Below are 18,023 nucleotides of genomic sequence, written 5' to 3'. Positions count from 1 at the left end.
ACGAATGATGTTGAAGCAAGATCCTGCCACTGCAACCGCTTGCTGTTTAAAACAAAGTTTTTCATCAAATCTGACTCCCAGATTACGTGCGGATAATACTGTTTTTGGCGGAATTTCCTCATTAGGGGGCCACCACATCTGAGGGGAAAACAGATTTTGGGAACCCACAGGGAGAATTTCAGTCTTGCCCGTGTTGCATTTTATTTTATTTTTTTTTAATTTATTTTTTTAAACCTTTATTAACATCAAAAGGAGAGACAAGTCGAGGCCTACAACCAAGCCGGCCGGCCGCAATGTACAAAGCAATCAGAAGTCTCAAGGCAAATATTACATAATCAGTCAGTACAAAGCAGGGGCCGTACAATCGTAAAAGGGGAGAAGAGACGTAGGAACCAAAGGGCTAGAACACAGGAGTAAATAAGGCTTAATTTTATAATATGGGGAAAAGTCGTATGACAGGCTCACTTTCAATATGAAGACATCCGATATCCCGTAACCAACCTCAACATTAATAAGGGGGCATGGGGCCATGTGAGAAGTTGGCCTGATGTGCAGTGCTCACTATTCTAGTGATCACTATATATCAGTCCAAACAACCCTTATTGATGATTGGTTGTAAGTCAACCTTATAGACCAGCTATCCTAGTAGCATGGATACGAGCAGTCTAAGGCTAAGACTCTAGAGGGCGTGTTAAGCCAGCTGTTTTACCATCACATTACCCCTTGAACACCCAGTGAAAGGACACCACACAAGTGTTATGAAAATAAACAATGTATTTATTAGAATCACAACAACCCTGTACTCTTTATGAGGACAGGGTGCTAAGCACACAACAAAACTCTTATGAAAATACTTAAGTTAGCACGTTATACACAAATGCCCGAGGGGCACGAAAAACCATATACTCTAAAAGTGGAATGCGAATTACTACCAGGTAAGTAACGATTCTCAGAGGCTTTGGGATCGCTAGGACTGGACTACTGAACCTTTAGATTACTAGCAGGAGGCCTAGGGAACTCGGGTGCAGAGTGTGCACTCTCACGCGGGATGGGGGACAAAGTCTATGGAAGCTAGAATTCACAAAGTTAGTGTTCACGGGCGAACCCGACCTGGTAGGGAGAAAACGACAGTGGATCCTGACCCTTGGATAGTGAGGCTATGCTGGGACACCGAAGTGCCGAAGTTACCTAGCCCAGGGGCTGCAGCTGCATAGGTCTCAAAAGACGTCGGGAATCCTCGTTGCCGGACCAGGAGCCTGGAAGGAGGAAGTTGCTGGCAGGCGACCAGTGAAGAAAGTTCGATATATCCAAGCCTGGATCAAGGAAGAAGAAAACCTGAAAGCAGAGGGGACCAAGTTCTTGAATCACTAGCCAGTGATTAAGTGGGCACCAGGATGGCACCGGGCGAAGTCACCGCAGTCAGGTGAGTGGGCGCTGCTGGGCTCTGCAGTCTCTCGGACCAGGAGGCGTTGTCGGCGACCTGGATGGAGGTGCGAGCTGTCCCACGAAGGATCTTGCTGTCGACGTCGCTGGACCCAGGATTGGGCAACAAGTCTTGGCAAATGCAAGGCCCACGCGGTGGACCTAAAATGGCGTCTTAGCCGGACCAGGAGGGTCCAGGGTACTTCTCCGATGGAGGGAAGCAAGGGCCAGTCTGGAGCAACCAGACCAGCAGCAGTGTTGTCGTCGGGCGTCGTTCGGAAGGCCACAAGCCAGCGGGCTAGTAGCCAAACAACGCGGTGAGCAGCAAAAAGCAGAAGGGCCCCACGCCGATCGTGGAGATGCTGGGGGGCTGCTCTTCGGTGCTGGAGCTGCTCAGGGTGGGGGCTTCTCTGACCCCAAAGCACTCACCAGGAAATTACTCGGTGGGCTTGCTGTGCAGAAGTCGTGCAGTCTTGGCGATGGCCGGTCCCTCGAGGTCTCGTCGCACCCACGGTTCTCAGCTGTGCTGTAGAGGTGGGTAGAGGTCAGAGGTGCCAGGGAAGCCGGGTCTCGTCGAGCTGGGCAGTCGGATTCCGGAGGAAGGACGTGCAGCAGACCGCAGTGTTCTTAGATGGTGCCTGCGGATGCAGGGTGACTACTCCTTAGCCACAAGGGAGAATCTTGAAGAAGAAATCGTGAAGTCCTTTCGTGGAAAGTGGTATCTTGATTCCAAAGATGATCTGATTTGGAAGGGGGCCAGTCCCTACCTTTATCTGGGAAAAGGGGGCTGGCACGCGACTAAGTCCTGCCCTAGGGGTGGGACCAGGAGGGGGGTGGTTACACCCACTTCCTTGGCGGGCTTTTCCCCAGCACAGGGTCTGGAGTGTCCCTGGAACTGGTTCAAGCCAGCCTATGCACAGTGAGCACCGGGGTGCCACGTGCAGTCACCTTCCTCTGAAGCCCTGCCTACCTACAATACACAAAATCTTGTCTGGGACGGTGCTGGCACCGCCCCTGGCAGGAAACCCTTTGTCCTTATCTCCTGCTCTGGGAGGACTCCCAGCAGCAGGAGGGCAGACTTGTGTCTCGGTGGCAGCATCCATTTTGTGGATGCTAAGGCTCTGTCTGACTTTAACCGGGGTTAGGGGTTACATACATGTCGTGTCCCTCTAGAAGGGTGGAATGCTAACCCCGTCGCCAGAATTGGCAAGGGGTTAGTATTCCAATTCGTATGACACCTTACTCGACATGTTTTGATAAAGCGATACCAGAGTTGGCATTTAACCGCGAGGATTATAATGCACTTAAGAGTATATGGTATGCGATATCATGGAAACGGCTAAGGGATGGATCCCGAAAGCCGCAGACAGGCTCAGCTCATGCCAGAGCACTATCTCACACGATTCCAAGCACTCTGCCTCCAGGATTGTTAAGGCCTGCCATAGGAGTGACTGATAGGAGATCTGTGTGTCCATTTTAGGGTTAGATATAGGTATACTATATCTAAAGCAAAGGGTGGTTACACCACCTTGCCCCAGCTGTCGTGCAGCCAGTTGTGTCAGATTTGGATGGCCAGCCAGGGGTGGCATAATACATGCTGCAGCCCTTGGTAGGCCCTGGGTACACCTATGCCCTGGGTACCTAAGGTACACTGTACAGGGACTGATAAGGTGACTCAGTATCCAATTAGATATGTACCTAGGGTACATGGAATCCATTTTACAGAGAGAGCAGTAGGCCTGAGGTCCTGAATAGCAGGGCCTCAGGTCAACTAAGTCAGAAAACCAGCAAAACACCAGGCAAAAAGTTGTGGGCAACCATAGTCAGGGATCTACCTTCCTACATAAACCCCCCCCCCCCCCCCCCCCAAACGAAAGGAGATAAGGCTAGCCTTGCCAGGTAAGCCTATATTGCCTGAGTGGCCATATAAGGAAGTACCAGCACTGGCATGGTTACCCCCTATCTCATGGTCCACTAAGCAATCCCTCACCCTAAGGGTGTCTGAGGGTCTCCACCATAGGGAATCTCTACCTGTGGTGTGTTTTGTCACAGAAAAAGGCTGGTGCTGAGATGGAGTACTGAAGTGAGGCTCCACTAATTTTGGGCTCAGCTTCCTCCAATCATCATCCACCAAAGAGGCCTTTCTTTCCAAGACTGAGTTGTTTTGGGCTCTCAGGGTCAACCTCTGGCTACCTACAGCTGGAGGTTGGGTCCCTCTGTTTGGCTTACTGGAGGGACAGGTCAGGTCTGGGGCCCTCAGGTCCCAAGTTTGGCTGTGCCCAGCAGTGTCCATCTGGGGGAGGTCCCTAACTAATTTTAAGGGGGATCCCTCAGGAGTGTGTTTTATTTTCACTTGGCTAGGACTACTAGCTTCAGTGCCCTTAATCTGTTGATTGGGAGATTCTTTTGGACAGGGGGCCCTTTGGGGTCCAACACTGGCCTCCCTGACCTCTACAGCCCTGGGCTGACTGAGGCAGGGGAGAGAGGGGCAGGTTACCTGCTCCAGACTGGGTCCCATCTTGGAAGGGTCCACTGACATCAGGGGTTCTGCCAGGCTAGGCCTGACTACCTCTGTGGCAGTTTCTTCACAAGGGGTCAGATCAGTTCCCTGAGGAGGCTGATCTTTTCCTAAAGTCTGGTGGGAGGGAGATTTCTCTTCCTCCTCAATGCTCTCTGTCTGAGTGGAGTGATCCATAGTTTCAGGCTTCACAACACTATCATCTGTCTGAGTTTGAGCTGTGGCCATCACAACTCTCCCAACCTTTTCAGGAGGGGGCTCAGTTTGGGTGTGGGCTGTTACCATGACAGCCTTGACAACCTGTTCTGGGAAGGAAGTTGTCTGAGATTGGGTTGTGACTGGCACAACCCTCCTGACCTGTTCAGGGAGGACATCTTGGACTGGGGCTGTGGCTATCACTGCCCCACTAACCTTACCATGGGTGTTTACCATTTTAGAATGGGTTTCTTGCTCAACTGCAGCCCAGGCTGAGAGCTCTAAATCATTCCCCAGTAGGCAATCTACAGGCAAGTTTGGTGACACTGCCACTCTCTTGTGGCCAGTGACACCTCCCCAGCTGAGATTGACCACTGCCATGGGATGATCTCTCTGTACTCCATCAATATTGGTCACCTGGTATGTGGCACCAGGTAAAAGTTGCCTTGAGGGGACTAGACTCTCAGTCACCATAGTGATGCTAGCCCCTGTATCTCTATAGGCCTCAACTTTTATACCATTGATGAGGGGCTCCTGTCTGTACTTGCCCAAAGTGTTGGGACAAGTTGTGAAGTTGGCAAACCCCATGCCAGTCTCACAGACAAGAGTATCTAAGTCAGGGGACCTGGTTAGGCCAGAGTCCCCAGGAACTCCCAAAGTAAATGCACCCAAATTCTTGGGGGCACTCCCACCACCTGGGGGATTACTACTAGTAGTAACAGGAGGTTTGGGAATGTTACTTGGGGGTATGTTTTCCTTATTGTTATTCTTTGGGCAACTGCTGTCAGTTTTTAAATGACCCACCTGTTTACAGGGATAACAATAAGGTTTCTTTTGGTTATTGGAAGGGTTCTGGGACCCACCCCCCGTCAGAGGATTTTTGGGGCCCTGATGTAGTTTGATCTGTAGATTTATTCCCACCCTTCTCTTGAGGCTTGGTTGATTCCTTTTTCTGGTCACCACCTTGGTTCTTGGGCCTAATCCTGGTTCTGACCCATTTGTCTGCCCTCTTACCCAATTCTTGTGGAGAGGTCAGATCAGAGTCTACCAGGTGCTGGTGTAATAACTGGTTCTGACAATTATTTAAGACTTGCTCTCTCATAATTAGATTATACAATCCTTTGAAATCAGTAACCTTACTACCCAGTAGCCAGCCTTCCAAAGCCTTAGTGGCACAATCAACAAAGTCAGACCAGTCCTGAGACTGAGTTTTCTGGGTGTCTCTGAACAGCAACCTGTACTGCTCAGTGGTTAAGCCAAACCCATCAACCAGTGCATTTTTCAGGACCTGGTAATCATTAGCATCCTCCACTCTTGTAGTGAGGAGCTTATCTCTACCTTTACCATCAAAGGAGAGCCACAGTATAGCTGCCCACTGACTCTGGGGAATGCACTGCACAGTGCAGGCCCTCTCCAAAGCAGCCATCCATTTCTGGATGTCATCCCCTTGTTTAAAGGGGGGCACTATCTTAGTCAGGTGTTTAGTATCTAAACCCTTCTCTTTTTCTCTTGGGAGATTGCTGCCACCAGTGGGAGCTAACCCACTCATCTGCTGCTCTCTTGCAAAGGCAAGCTTCTCTTTGGCCAGGGCAAGTTCTTCCCTTTCAATCCTCAGTTTAGCTTGTCTCATCCTTGCTTCATGCTCTCTTCTCTGAGGGGAAGTCAATCTCCTCTGGGGAGAGTTCCTTCTCCCCTGAGAAGAGGCATTAGAGTGCAGAGATCTAATGGAGTCCCTAGAAGGAGATCTATCTCTCCTAACTCCAAGGTTAGGCCTCATTAGGGTCAGTACTGGGGGTCCCCCAGATCCTTCCCCAAGTAGGTCTAAGTTGGCCCTAGTTAGCCTTCTGACTACCTCAAGACCTTTGTCTACCTCATCCCCAGAGAGTTCCTCTTGATCCTCCTCCTCAACTGCATTAGCAATGTTGGGGAGATCTGGATCCTCAGAGGTTCCCTCTAAGGCTGGCATGTTCTCATGTAACTGAGAAAGCTTTCTGGCATCATATGTCTCTAAGAGACCTATCAGAAAGGGAGTGGTGGGGTTAGACCCCTGCTTCAGTTTCCTGGAGACACAGATTTGTCTCATCTCCTGAAAACTGAGAGCTGCATATCTTGATGTGACCTGTAGAGGGTCAACACTGACCAGGGGAGTCTCAGTAGATTCTCCCTGGGTAGACATGCTTTTCTAGTGAGGTGTAAGTGGTGCACTTACCTACACTATGTGTTTGCCTACTGATCCCTTGCTAGAGTTGTAGTTTAGGGTGTGCTAGGCCCTAGGAGCTACAACAGCTGGTTCAGTAGAACTCAGAGTATTCTAAGCTAAGTTATATGTACCTTTAGTACTTATGTGATCTTTCACAAGATATTCTTAGGGCATGTGTGGTAAAACAACAGCAAGCTCAAATCCCAACCGCTGCTCACCAATGTGAGAAGTTGGCCTGATGTGCAGTGCTCACTATTCTAGTGATCACTATATATCAGTCCAAACAACCCTTATTGATGATTGGTTGTAAGTCAACCTTATAGACCAGCTATCCTAGTAGCATGGATACGAGCAGTCTAAGGCTAAGACTCTAGAGGGCGTGTTAAGCCAGCTGTTTTACCATCACATTACCCCTTGAACACCCAGTGAAAGGACACCACACAAGTGTTATGAAAATAAACAATGTATTTATTAGAATCACAACAACCCTGTACTCTTTATGAGGACAGGGTGCTAAGCACACAACAAAACTCTTATGAAAATACTTAAGTTAGCACGTTATACACAAATGCCCGAGGGGCACGAAAAACCATATACTCTAAAAGTGGAATGCGAATTACTAGCAGGTAAGTAACGATTCTCAGAGGCTTTGGGATCGCTAGGACTGGACTACTGAACCTTTAGATTACTAGCAGGAGGCCTAGGGAACTCGGGTGCAGAGTGTGCACTCTCACGCGGGATGCGGGACAAAGTCTATGGAAGCTAGAATTCACAAAGTTAGTGTTCACGGGCGAACCCGACCTGGTAGGGAGAAAACGACAGTGGATCCTGACCCTTGGATAGTGAGGCTATGCTGGGACACCGAAGTGCCGAAGTTACCTAGCCCAGGGGCTGCAGCTGCATAGGTCTCAAAAGACGTCGGGAATCCTCGTTGCCGGACCAGGAGCCTGGAAGGAGGAAGTTGCTGGCAGGCGACCAGTGAAGAAAGTTCGATGGATCCAAGCCTGGATCAAGGAAGAAGAAAACCTGAAAGCAGAGGGGACCAAGTTCTTCAATCACTAGCCAGTGATTAAGTGGGCACCAGGATGGCACTGGGCGAAGTCACCGCAGTCAGGTGAGTGGGCGCTGCTGGGCTCTGCAGTCTCTCGGACCAGGAGGCGTTGTCGGCGACCAGGATGGAGGTGCGAGCTGTCCCACGAAGGATCTTGCTGTCGACATCGCTGGACCCAGGATTGGGCAACAAGTCTTGGCAAATGCAAGGCCCACGCGGTGGACCTAAAATGGCGTCTTAGCCGGACCAGGAGGGTCCAGGGTACTTCTCCGATGGAGGGAAGCAAGGGCCAGTCTGGAGCAACCAGACCAGCAGCAGTGTTGTCGTCGGGCGTCGTTCGGAAGGCCACAAGCCAGCGAGCTAGTAGCCAAACAACGCGGTGAGCAGCAAAAAGCAGAAGGGCCCCACGCCGATCGTGGAGATGCTGGGGGGCTGCTCTTCGGTGCTGGAGCTGCTCAGGGTGGGGGCTTCTCGGACCCCAAAGCACTCACCAGGAAATTACTCGGTGGGCTTGCTGTGCAGAAGTCGTGCAGTCTTGGCGATGGCCGGTCCCTCGAGGTCTCGTCGCACCCACGGTTCTCAGCTGTGCTGTAGAGGTGGGTAGAGGTCAGAGGTGCCAGGGAAGCCGGGTCTCGTCGAGCTGGGCAGTCGGATTCCGGAGGAAGGACGTGCAGCAGACCGCAGTGTTCTTAGATGGTGCCTGCGGATGCAGGGTGACTACTCCTTAGCCACAAGGGAGAATCTTGAAGAAGAAATCGTGAAGTCCTTTCGTGGAAAGTGGTATCTTGATTCCAAAGATGATCTGATTTGGAAGGGGGCCAGTCCCTACCTTTATCTGGGAAAAGGGGGCTGGCACGCGACTAAGTCCTGCCCTAGGGGTGGGACCAGGAGGGGGGTGGTTACACCCACTTCCTTGGCGGGCTTTTCCCCAGCACAGGGTCTGGAGTGTCCCTGGAACTGGTTCAAGCCAGCCTATGCACAGTGAGCACCGGGGTTCCACGTGCAGTCACCTTCCTCTGAAGCCCTGCCTACCTACAATACACAAAATCTTGTCTGGGACTGTGCTGGCACCGCCCCTGGCAGGAAACCCTTTGTCCTTATCTCCTGCTCTGGGAGGACTCCCAGCAGCAGGAGGGCAGACTTGTGTCTCGGTGGCAGCATCCATTTTGTGGATGCTAAGGCTCTGTCTGACTTTAACCGGGGTTAGGGGTTACATACATGTCGTGTCCCTCTAGAAGGGTGGAATGCTAACCCCGTCGCCAGAATTGGCGAGGGGTTAGTATTCCAATTCGTATGACACCTTACTCGACATGTTTTGATAAAGCGATACCAGAGTTGGCATTTAACCGCGAGGATTATAATGCACTTAAGAGTATATGGTATGCGATATCATGGAAACGGCTAAGGGATGGATCCCGAAAGCCGCAGACAGGCTCAGCTCATGCCAGAGCACTATCTCACACGATTCCAAGCACTCTGCCTCCAGGATTGTTAAGGCCTGCCATAGGAGTGACTGATAGGAGATCTGTGTGTCCATTTTAGGGTTAGATATAGGTATACTATATCTAAAGCAAAGGGTGGTTACACCACCTTGCCCCAGCTGTCGTGCAGCCAGTTGTGTCAGATTTGGATGGCCAGCCAGGGGTGGCATAATACATGCTGCAGCCCTTGGTAGGCCCTGGGTACACCTATGCCCTGGGTACCTAAGGTACACTGTACAGGGACTGATAAGGTGACTCAGTATCCAATTAGATATGTACCTAGGGTACATGGAATCCATTTTACAGAGAGAGCAGTAGGCCTGAGGTCCTGAATAGCAGGGCCTCAGGTCAACTAAGTCAGAAAATCAGCAAAACACCAGGCAAAAAGTTGGGGGCAACCATAGTCAGGGATCTACCTTCCTACAGGCCACAATATAGGGGGGACAATACAATGCACTCAAGAAAATCAGGATATGTGAGACACAATCGGCCCCTGAGCATTATCCTCGTAACATGCCCGCCACCCAAGACACAACCAAGCCAGAACAGAGGGATCGGAAAAACAATGCATCAAAACCAGCCCGTCATAGCAACCTCTAGGAAACAGGAAGGAAAAGGGGGGGGGGGGCGAAATAGGGAAGGGGAAGAGGAAGGGAAAGGAAAAGGGAGGGAGGACAAAATAAAACAATGAAAAAGGGAAAGGAAATATAAAAAACGAAAGGAAGAAGACACGCCGACACAGGCCCCCCGTGGCGGGAAGACAGGAGACAACAGGAGTAGCAGCACACGTGAGGGTATGGCGATCGAGGGGAAAGGCAGCCTAAACATAGCAGGAGGATTAACGACGCCACACCCCCCACCCGAAACACACCACAGGAGGTCGGGACAGACGCGGCCTCACGAAAAAGAGATACAAAAGGGCCATAGAACCAGAAGACAAACAAAAAGTAGAACCCAACCCACCCTGCACCCCTGTAGAAGGCTATGGCCTACCCTTCAAACAGCGTGCCTGTCGCCCTAAACCAGAACCCGAAATATAGCAAGAAGCAAGAAAGAAGAACGAGACAAAAAGGCAACAGAAGCAGAAAGAGGAAGACAGGAGGGAGGAGCAGAATAACTATAATCAGAATGGTCGGCCGCAGCCCTCCGCCCAACCAGACAAGCACAGCCAAAAACAGACCAGGACGACACCCCATAACGCGCCACAAAACATAATGAGAAGGGGACCTCCCACCTTTATACGGTTAGAAACAATTGTGCTACAAAATCGTATACCAGGAATCAAACAGAAGTCGTACATTTCACCCCCAACCCTTTCGAGCGACAAACCCCACCCACCACATGGCAATGTAAAACCAAATACTAAATACGAGATCAGCATATAATCAAGTGGAATGGTGACTAGCATAGCTACGTGGGGGGTAGATAGATCCGCAAGGGAGCAGAAGTCCAAACGGAAAGTGTAGATGCATCAACAATCGCAGTACGAGCAATGAAAAACAGGAGTTCAGTTGCGCCACTGGAGCGGGCGAGGTGGTCTCGATTATAGACACAGGCAAAGCCATCGAAGCAGGCACAGGAGGCAGTCCACCAATAGTTCCAGGCAGCAATGTCGAACAGGGCCGCGGCACAGCGTCCAAGTCCCCGGGGTCCGAACCTTGAAAAACAGGGCGCCCCAAAGTCACCGGCACACTACACGATCTTCGATCAGTGGTGGAAACACTCAAGTCAATCGAGGAGGGCGAGGCAATGGAGTCATTGAAACAAGAGGGCGACAAGAAGAAACGGCCGCCCAAAATGGCGGCAGATCGTGGCGGACCCACCGAGACGCCCGGGGCCAGGGATGCGTGCAGGGATCTCAGGGCTTCCAGGATATCTCTGACCGTAGGCTCACGCTCACCAGATCCGATCCCCGCACAATTAGGCAACACGAGCCCGCCGCCACAGGGTGATTCTCGTTCCAGAGGGCCGGCCGCCATTTCGTGAATCAGCCCAGTCGCCGCCCACCAAGACCCCTGGAAAGAACAGTTCGAAAATGTAGGACTTTACAAGCTCCGGGGGTCCCAGCAAGGGCGGCCCTGATGCCAAAAGGATGTCCGCCCAAGACGGGTCTCCGCCAGCACCAGCACCGGCGCCCCAAACAAGCGGAGTCCGGGCACCGAGGACCAGGGCCGCCGGACAAAGCAGCGGCGGGGGAGACCCCTTCACAGAATCAGGTCCCGGGGCTTCTCACCCACATCGGCCGCGCGGCCACCAGGGCAGGCCCGGGTCAGGATCGCCGGGATCTCCGCACAACGGCTCCCATCACTGGTTCTCGCTCTCGGCCGGGGCCGAGAGCCGTCGGATCCCACCGGCTAGGTCCCGGTCCAAGTCTCGCGGAGGCCCCGATCTCACAGAGGACACAACTCCGGAGCCGCTGCACACCGAGACCCCGGGGTCAGATGGTAAGTACAAACAAGCCGTTCTGTTTCCAATTCCCCAAAAATGTGTCGTCCCCGGACAGGATGGAAGACAGGATAGGCAATCAGGACGGAGGGCTGCAGGAGCCGAGCTAAAGGGCGACCATTACGCTCGCGAGCTAGGCTCCTCCCGCCGTGTTGCATTTTAGATGGTTAGCCTTCATCCAATTGAAGGTTGCAGTGAGGCAATTTCCAAGATTCTCCTCTGCTCTTTTGGACTTGCTGTCTAATACTAAGATGAGCTGAGTATCGTCAGCGTATGATACTGTATTGATGTTAAATGATGTTATTAGCGCAATTAAAGGTGTCATGTATAGATTAAACAGCACCGGGCTTAGCCTTGATCCCTGGGGTACACCTGTGGGATTTGACTTTTTAGCTGATAAATACTGTCCAAGAACAGTAATCTGTTCCCTATCCACAAGGAGATTTTCCAGCCATGCCAAGGCCGTGCCCCCTATGCCCACCGTAGCTAAACGGTTAATCAGTATCTCATGCGAGACCGTGTCGAAGGCCGCCGACAGATCCAGGAGAACTAGGACAGCCCTGTCTCCTTGATCCATGGCGGCCCTCAGTGTCTCAGTTGTGTAAAGGAGAGCTGATTCCGTGGAGTGAGAGGCTCTAAAACCCGATTGGTTGTGGTGTAAAAGATCCTCATCCTCCAAAAATGTGGTCAGTTGTTTATTTACAACTGCCTCGGTGAGCTTAAAGAGGAACGGTAATAATGAGATTGGCCGTAGGTTTGATAAAATGGAGGGATTAGCCAGCGCTTTCTTCTGCAGAGGTTTAACTGCCGCTAACCTCCATTCCTGAGGGATTGTGGCTGATGCAAGGGAGGAATTTATTATGTTATTAATGATCGGGTTCACTAAATCAATCAAAGAATGCAGTACCTTGGGGGGGCACGGATCAAAAGGGGATCCGGATCTTCCTGTCAAGATTGCCTGTCTGCTGTCTTCCAGACTAATTGGAAGAAACTCATTCAACTCAGCCCTTCTGGTATCTGGGTCTAATGTTCCCTTTTCCTGTCCCTTCGATGGTATCGGGAAAGCTTTTGTGAGCTCCTGGACCTTTGCCTCAAAATAGTTTGCAATGGAGTCACATAGGGTCTGAGAGGGGGGGATATCTTGCTTGATAATCTTTGGATTTAGGAAGTCATCCACTATTTTAAAGATCTCCTTCTGCTTATTTTCTGCCGATGAAATTGCCTCAGAGTAAAATACTTTTTTGGCAGCTTTAATCTGCAGATGGTATTGATTTCTTGCTTCTTTATAAATTCGTCGTTCTTCTATTGTGTATGAGCGTCTCCACTTCTCTCCAATAGTCTAACCTCCGCATGCTTCTCTCTAAGAGGTTGTGAGAACCAGAGTGCTATTTTTTTCTTATTCTTGGACATGCTCTTTAATCCCTTCGTACTGATTAATTCTAGACTTGTCGTAATCCAGTGATTAAAGATCTCATTATCTACCATTATCTACCTACTTTTCTAAATAGGCGACTGTCTACGGAAAATCTTTCCCCCCTGGACATCCCGAGAGGTAAATGGGAGGAAGATCTGGGTAAGCCCATCCCTGAGACGACGTGGCCACAATTGTTGAGGCGGGCTTGGAAGGGCACGCGCAATGCCAGGTTCCAATTGGTTCAATTTTACACTCTTCACAGGGCCTATTTAACTCCGGTCAAAATTCAGCAGTACTTTGGGGGGACCTCATCGATGTGCCCTAGGTGCAACGCAGAAAGCGCTGACTTTGGCCACATGTTTTGGTACTGTGCGGGGTTAGGATCTTACTGGGCAGATGTGATGACGTGCTTGAATCAAGTAACGGAGCGCGAGCTGGAAGTGGAGATGGGAACCTGCCTTCTGTTGTGGTTCTCGCACACCCCCAGCACTAAAGTAACAACCAAATTTTATGATTTGGGTTTGATAATGGCGAAGAGGGAGCTTACCGTGCACTGGAAGACGAGGACGGGTCCGAGCTTTCGGAGGTGGAAGGCGGGCTTCTTAAACTGAGCGAGGGGACACTTCGGCTTCAGCTGGCCAGGCGTTCCTCTAATGAGAAGGCGCTGGAAGCTGCAGGGGCTTGGGAAGCATTAGTAACGGAGCGCCATTCACTAGTTGAGTTGGACGAGGGGGACGGGGTCCAGGCAGGTACAGATATGGGTGTGGTGACCAGAGCAGGGACTGCCGGGAATGCAGAGGGGAATGTTTTGGGTGGGGACACTTGAGCACATACAGAGGGGAGTTAGGCCCTGCACGACACGTTCAGATATACTGAAAGGTCAGGAGGGAGATCCGGAGCACACGGGGGCAGTCTTGCGGAATCTACCGACTCTTGGGACTACTGCTGCTGTTATTTTACATTGTTTGCATTAGACTTGGCAGAACCTAGAGCTCTAGGGAAATAATCAAGGGCACACTGACAGGGGGGGGTGGGGGTAGAGGGGGAGGGGCCGGGGGAGTTAGGGGGGGGGACAAAAACGTTGAGCACTGGTTTCTTCTGTTTTGAATAATGCCTAATGAATCATCTCTCAGATGTTCTCGCATGTGATATGGATCTGGTGGTATGATGGTTTGAACCTCAATAAAAATATATAAAAAAAAAACAAGCATTTTTATTGTAACTGGTCTCGCATTTGTGAAACTGAGAGCTACTGGAATGTAAATACAGAACGTGCTATAACACTTCATAGAAACACGATTTTTAATGGGCCAAAATCGCCTCTCCCTATTTTTGTACACTAGAAGGCTTCTGAAGCTCAAACTGATGCAGTCTGGGCTGCTTGAAAGAAAACAACTGATGAATAAGAGAGCATCTACAAGATGGCTGATGATCACATTTCCTAGCCGTCCTGCATCACGTGCTCGCATTGTAAGTGGCCAATCTTATGACCATGCTCCTTCCGAACACACTGGACGCCGGTCTGAAGTAATGCCGGCTACTGCAGCCACCAGTGTCCGCTCTCCTGGTGTGGGGAAGCGGCCGGCGGCTCTCCGTGCAAAGGTATGAGCTTAATCTTTGTTGACTCCTTGAATTTCTTTGTTTAGCGACCGTATCTATATTAAGAACACACATTTGAGAATCACTAATGCCGCCTACCCCCCTTTTTCTTAAACAAAATGTCTACCTCACTTGGCCTATTAATACACACTGCATTTCTTCTTTTATATACTGATGACAAAATAAAAGGCTTGTGGCTGTGTTACTTAAAGATAAATCACGACAGCAGTCGCGTGGATTATAATAAAAATTTAAAGTGCCGGCAGTTGCGCTGATTATAATAAAAATATACTCAATGGAAAATGCAAGTGCCGCGTTAGTGAAGCGGGCGCCGTGCTGATACACAAGCCCGAAGCAGATTAAAAAAAAAAATAGGGTGCGCGATGGAATGTAAATTAAAAAAATTAAAAAGTCTGCGGGAAGGGTCTGAAACGCCAAACGCCGGGACTCATTAAGTAAACTGACCAAACAAAAGCAGGCATTTATGAAGGGCACGACCAGGAACGAATCGAAAAGATGGTACGTGCTTCAAGCCACAGTCTAAATTAAGCATACCTTGCAGAGCAGCGCATGTGCTGCCTAGGCTTGACCTAAAAAACATGATGTTGGTGACATAGTAGTCCATTGGAGACAAACCCTTGCTGCAGAAATCTGTCTTTAACCTATACATCGCAGGCGTCAGTCTTGCAAGGGTGGACTCAGCTTTTAATCCTTCCATAGTGCCATTCAGCTGGATAATGATGACATTGTATTGTAATAAGAAGTAAGTAATTTTATATTAAAGCAAGTTAGTATGTTCGTACACAAAACATAAATCTCAATGCTGTTGGAATCTAAGCAACTATGGCTTTTAACCAAATCTCTCAATAAATCTCACTTTGAAAGTGATAAGTCACTTTTTCGCCACGCAAAGGTTCAATAACGCTATGTACTGTGATCATGGTTATGCTCCTGAGGACAGCCCTCGTTCTGAAGTGGCTGTAATTGACAAGCATTGGCAAAACCAGTGGGTCTCAGATTTAAATGGCCAAGCTAGTTGCTTTGCCAATGCTTGATTGAACCAGTATGTGAACACATGGGTCAAGGCACATGCACACACACGTCCGGCAATCTGGCAAATTCCCATGTATGATGATGCATGCAAGTCCAACGTCCATGTATCAGGTTGCAGCTACATACACGTGGACACCAATCTTGTATCACCTACATTAAAAATATATATATGTCTGCATAACTACATATTAAATGAGGAGTAGCTTGTCAGCAAATAACAGCTGCGGAGTCCTAATTTTTTTTTAACCAAAATGAATACAACATGGAGAGATGAGGGAGCTACTGCATTATGGGCAACAGTGAGTAGAAAGTAAAAGCTGACAAGAGACAAGAGCAAAAGGTGGGAAAACAGAGGAGTTAGGGTGTTCTAAGAAAAAGAGCTGAAGGGGTAAGCAGAGTGAGGTGTGGGGGGAAGCATTACGGAGAGCTGTGAAAATTAAAGGGGACGTATTCTGGGGAGAGAGCAAGCAAATACATCAATTTTCAGGGAAGGCTTTAAGGAAAATATAGTAGTTCATTGCAGAGTAGCAACGTCAGCAGTTACAAGGCAACCAATCAGAACACTGAAATCGAAATGCTCCTAAACAGGACAAACACAAGAATAGGAAGGAAAGCCATTGAAAGAAGATGCGACAGCTGGGATAGATAACTAAGCTATCCAAGTAAGGGGTTGATGCAAAACCATTTCATGTATTGGAAACAATAGATCTGGCCAACAGGCATCTAAAGCTGTTTGTAGCCGATACCTAAAAACTCCCTTCTCAAACAAAAAGGTTGTTAATTATCCATGAATTAATTCAGCCATTAGCATTTATCTCTCCTTTGAGCTGATACAGATGGTTGGTGAAAAGTAAAATATTTTTCTTCAGAAATGATAGCCACAAAAACATGTTGCTGGTACCTTAGATAATCCACTTTACTACATATGTTTTTACTACATCTTGTTTTATCATTAATTCCCTACTAGATCCATTCTTGGCCTTGGCTTTAACTGTCTCCGACTCATGCTTAATCAGTTCATTCCAAACCAAAAATACAAAGCCAAAAGATGTACTTCATTCTCATAGACTGCATAGTAATGGTCCAACTGGCAGGGACTGGTAAGGTTGATGGCGCTGTCAAATTCTCATACATAGCATGACCCACCTATTTGTCCGTTTTGTCTTCAGAACTGTTTTGTAAAGAACACGCAGAGCTCTAGGTCGCTGCTTTGCTTGTATCCCATGAAAGAATGTTTGAAAAAAAGTGAGTCATTCCATTGGCTTTTGTTGACGGTGTTGAGATTTATTTTGGGATTGTCTTCCAACCTCTGGTTTAAATCCATTTGACAAAACCCATTTTTGCTAGTATTGCTAAATGGTACATAAATCTGTATTGTCAAGATACTATATTAATGTTCTCTTGACATTTTACGTGTACATGCATGCTCCCTTCAGCCATTTTTTGCAGATCTTTAAGGCAAATCGGCAATTCAAGTGCCTGTTCAACTTGGACAATTCCTCAACACCACCATATCATTATAAAGTTATATAAAAGGGTTTCCTCTACTTATCGATCAAAAAGAGAATGGCCAGCCCTAGCCTTGTTCCACTGCTACAAGTCTGGCAGGCGAAACTCATCCCGGCAATCACTTATGGTGAGTGTCTGAGAGGAAGTGATGCATTGACTTTGGACAGAACTGTCTCAAGAGCTGCCAGAATAATATTTAATCTACCAAAGTACATCTCGCCAGCCTAAATAAGGCTAGAATTCGGCGTGCATAGTCAAGAAATAGCCCGCAAAGGAGCCTATGCTAAGACCTGGTATAGGATAAAAAAATCTGCAGCAGGCACACTGAACTCACAATTATGGAACAAAATACACCTAAAGAGGGAGTGTGCAGCAAGGTCTTTTTTTTTTTTAATTTTTAAAGATTTTATTGAAGAAAACAAGAGAAATTTACATATATCGGGTGTCATACATAGAATACAATATTGCGATAGGTGAGCGAATAAATCAATGTGGAAAAGTCAATTCAAAGGAGTATGCAATGTCAACTTAGTTCGGTACATCAATAGGGAGAAGTACGATCAACAATCCAGCGAAGTAGCAGCCAGCAGGGCTCACCCACCCATAGTTCAGGATAATGAAGACAAATCGGACACCCCGATACATAAGAAAATCAATACAGGATAAACAACCCGTCTCTCGTAAAAGAAAAAAGGAAAGAAAAAAAAAGGCCATAGAACTAAACTAAGGCAAAATAACAAACCCCTCCCCAATCCCCCCACCCTACACCCCTGCAATGGCTACGGCCCATCCCCACTAGCAGTGTGCCTGTCGCCCCAGAACTAGACCTAAAAGAAGGAAGAAGAAAGAGTGGGGGAGGAAATATCAAACAGGCCCCCGGTCTCCCTTACCCCCCGCCAGTAGCAGCCCGCCCCTACACGTATCCAGAATAATACAATGCAACGATTAAAATCAGACGGGGGGGAGCGTAGAAGAGCCACCCAACTCCCGCGCTAGTATAGGTTACAATCCCGTATCAAATGAGGTCATTGTTTAAACCCATCCAGTCAAAGTCAACCCTGGCCGCTGCGATTTTTCATGCAAGCCCTGTCCGCTCGATCCGCCATCCCCATGAGAGTATCAAAATGTTGAGAAAG

At 48.9% G+C, this 18,023-nt stretch overlaps 1 protein-coding gene across 1 annotated transcript in view; it reads left to right on the top strand.

Annotated features, from left to right (window-relative positions):
* The window catches only part of LOC144781619 (uncharacterized), a 65,004-nt gene that overhangs the window by 34,565 nt on the left and 12,416 nt on the right, over window positions 1-18,023 (top strand). Inside the window, exon 3 of the mRNA XM_078660564.1 lies at window positions 14,070-14,328. Within this exon, the coding sequence (XP_078516690.1) occupies window positions 14,070-14,328 (259 nt within the window). The remainder of the gene's footprint in view (window positions 1-14,069; window positions 14,329-18,023) is intronic.

The sequence above is a fragment of the Lissotriton helveticus genome, chromosome 9 (assembly GCF_964261635.1).
Source record: "Lissotriton helveticus chromosome 9, aLisHel1.1, whole genome shotgun sequence".
In the NCBI taxonomy this organism is placed as follows: Eukaryota; Metazoa; Chordata; class Amphibia; order Caudata; family Salamandridae; genus Lissotriton; species Lissotriton helveticus.
The sequence above is the reverse complement of the archived record's forward strand: the minus strand, read 5'-3'. Positions and strand labels throughout refer to the sequence as shown.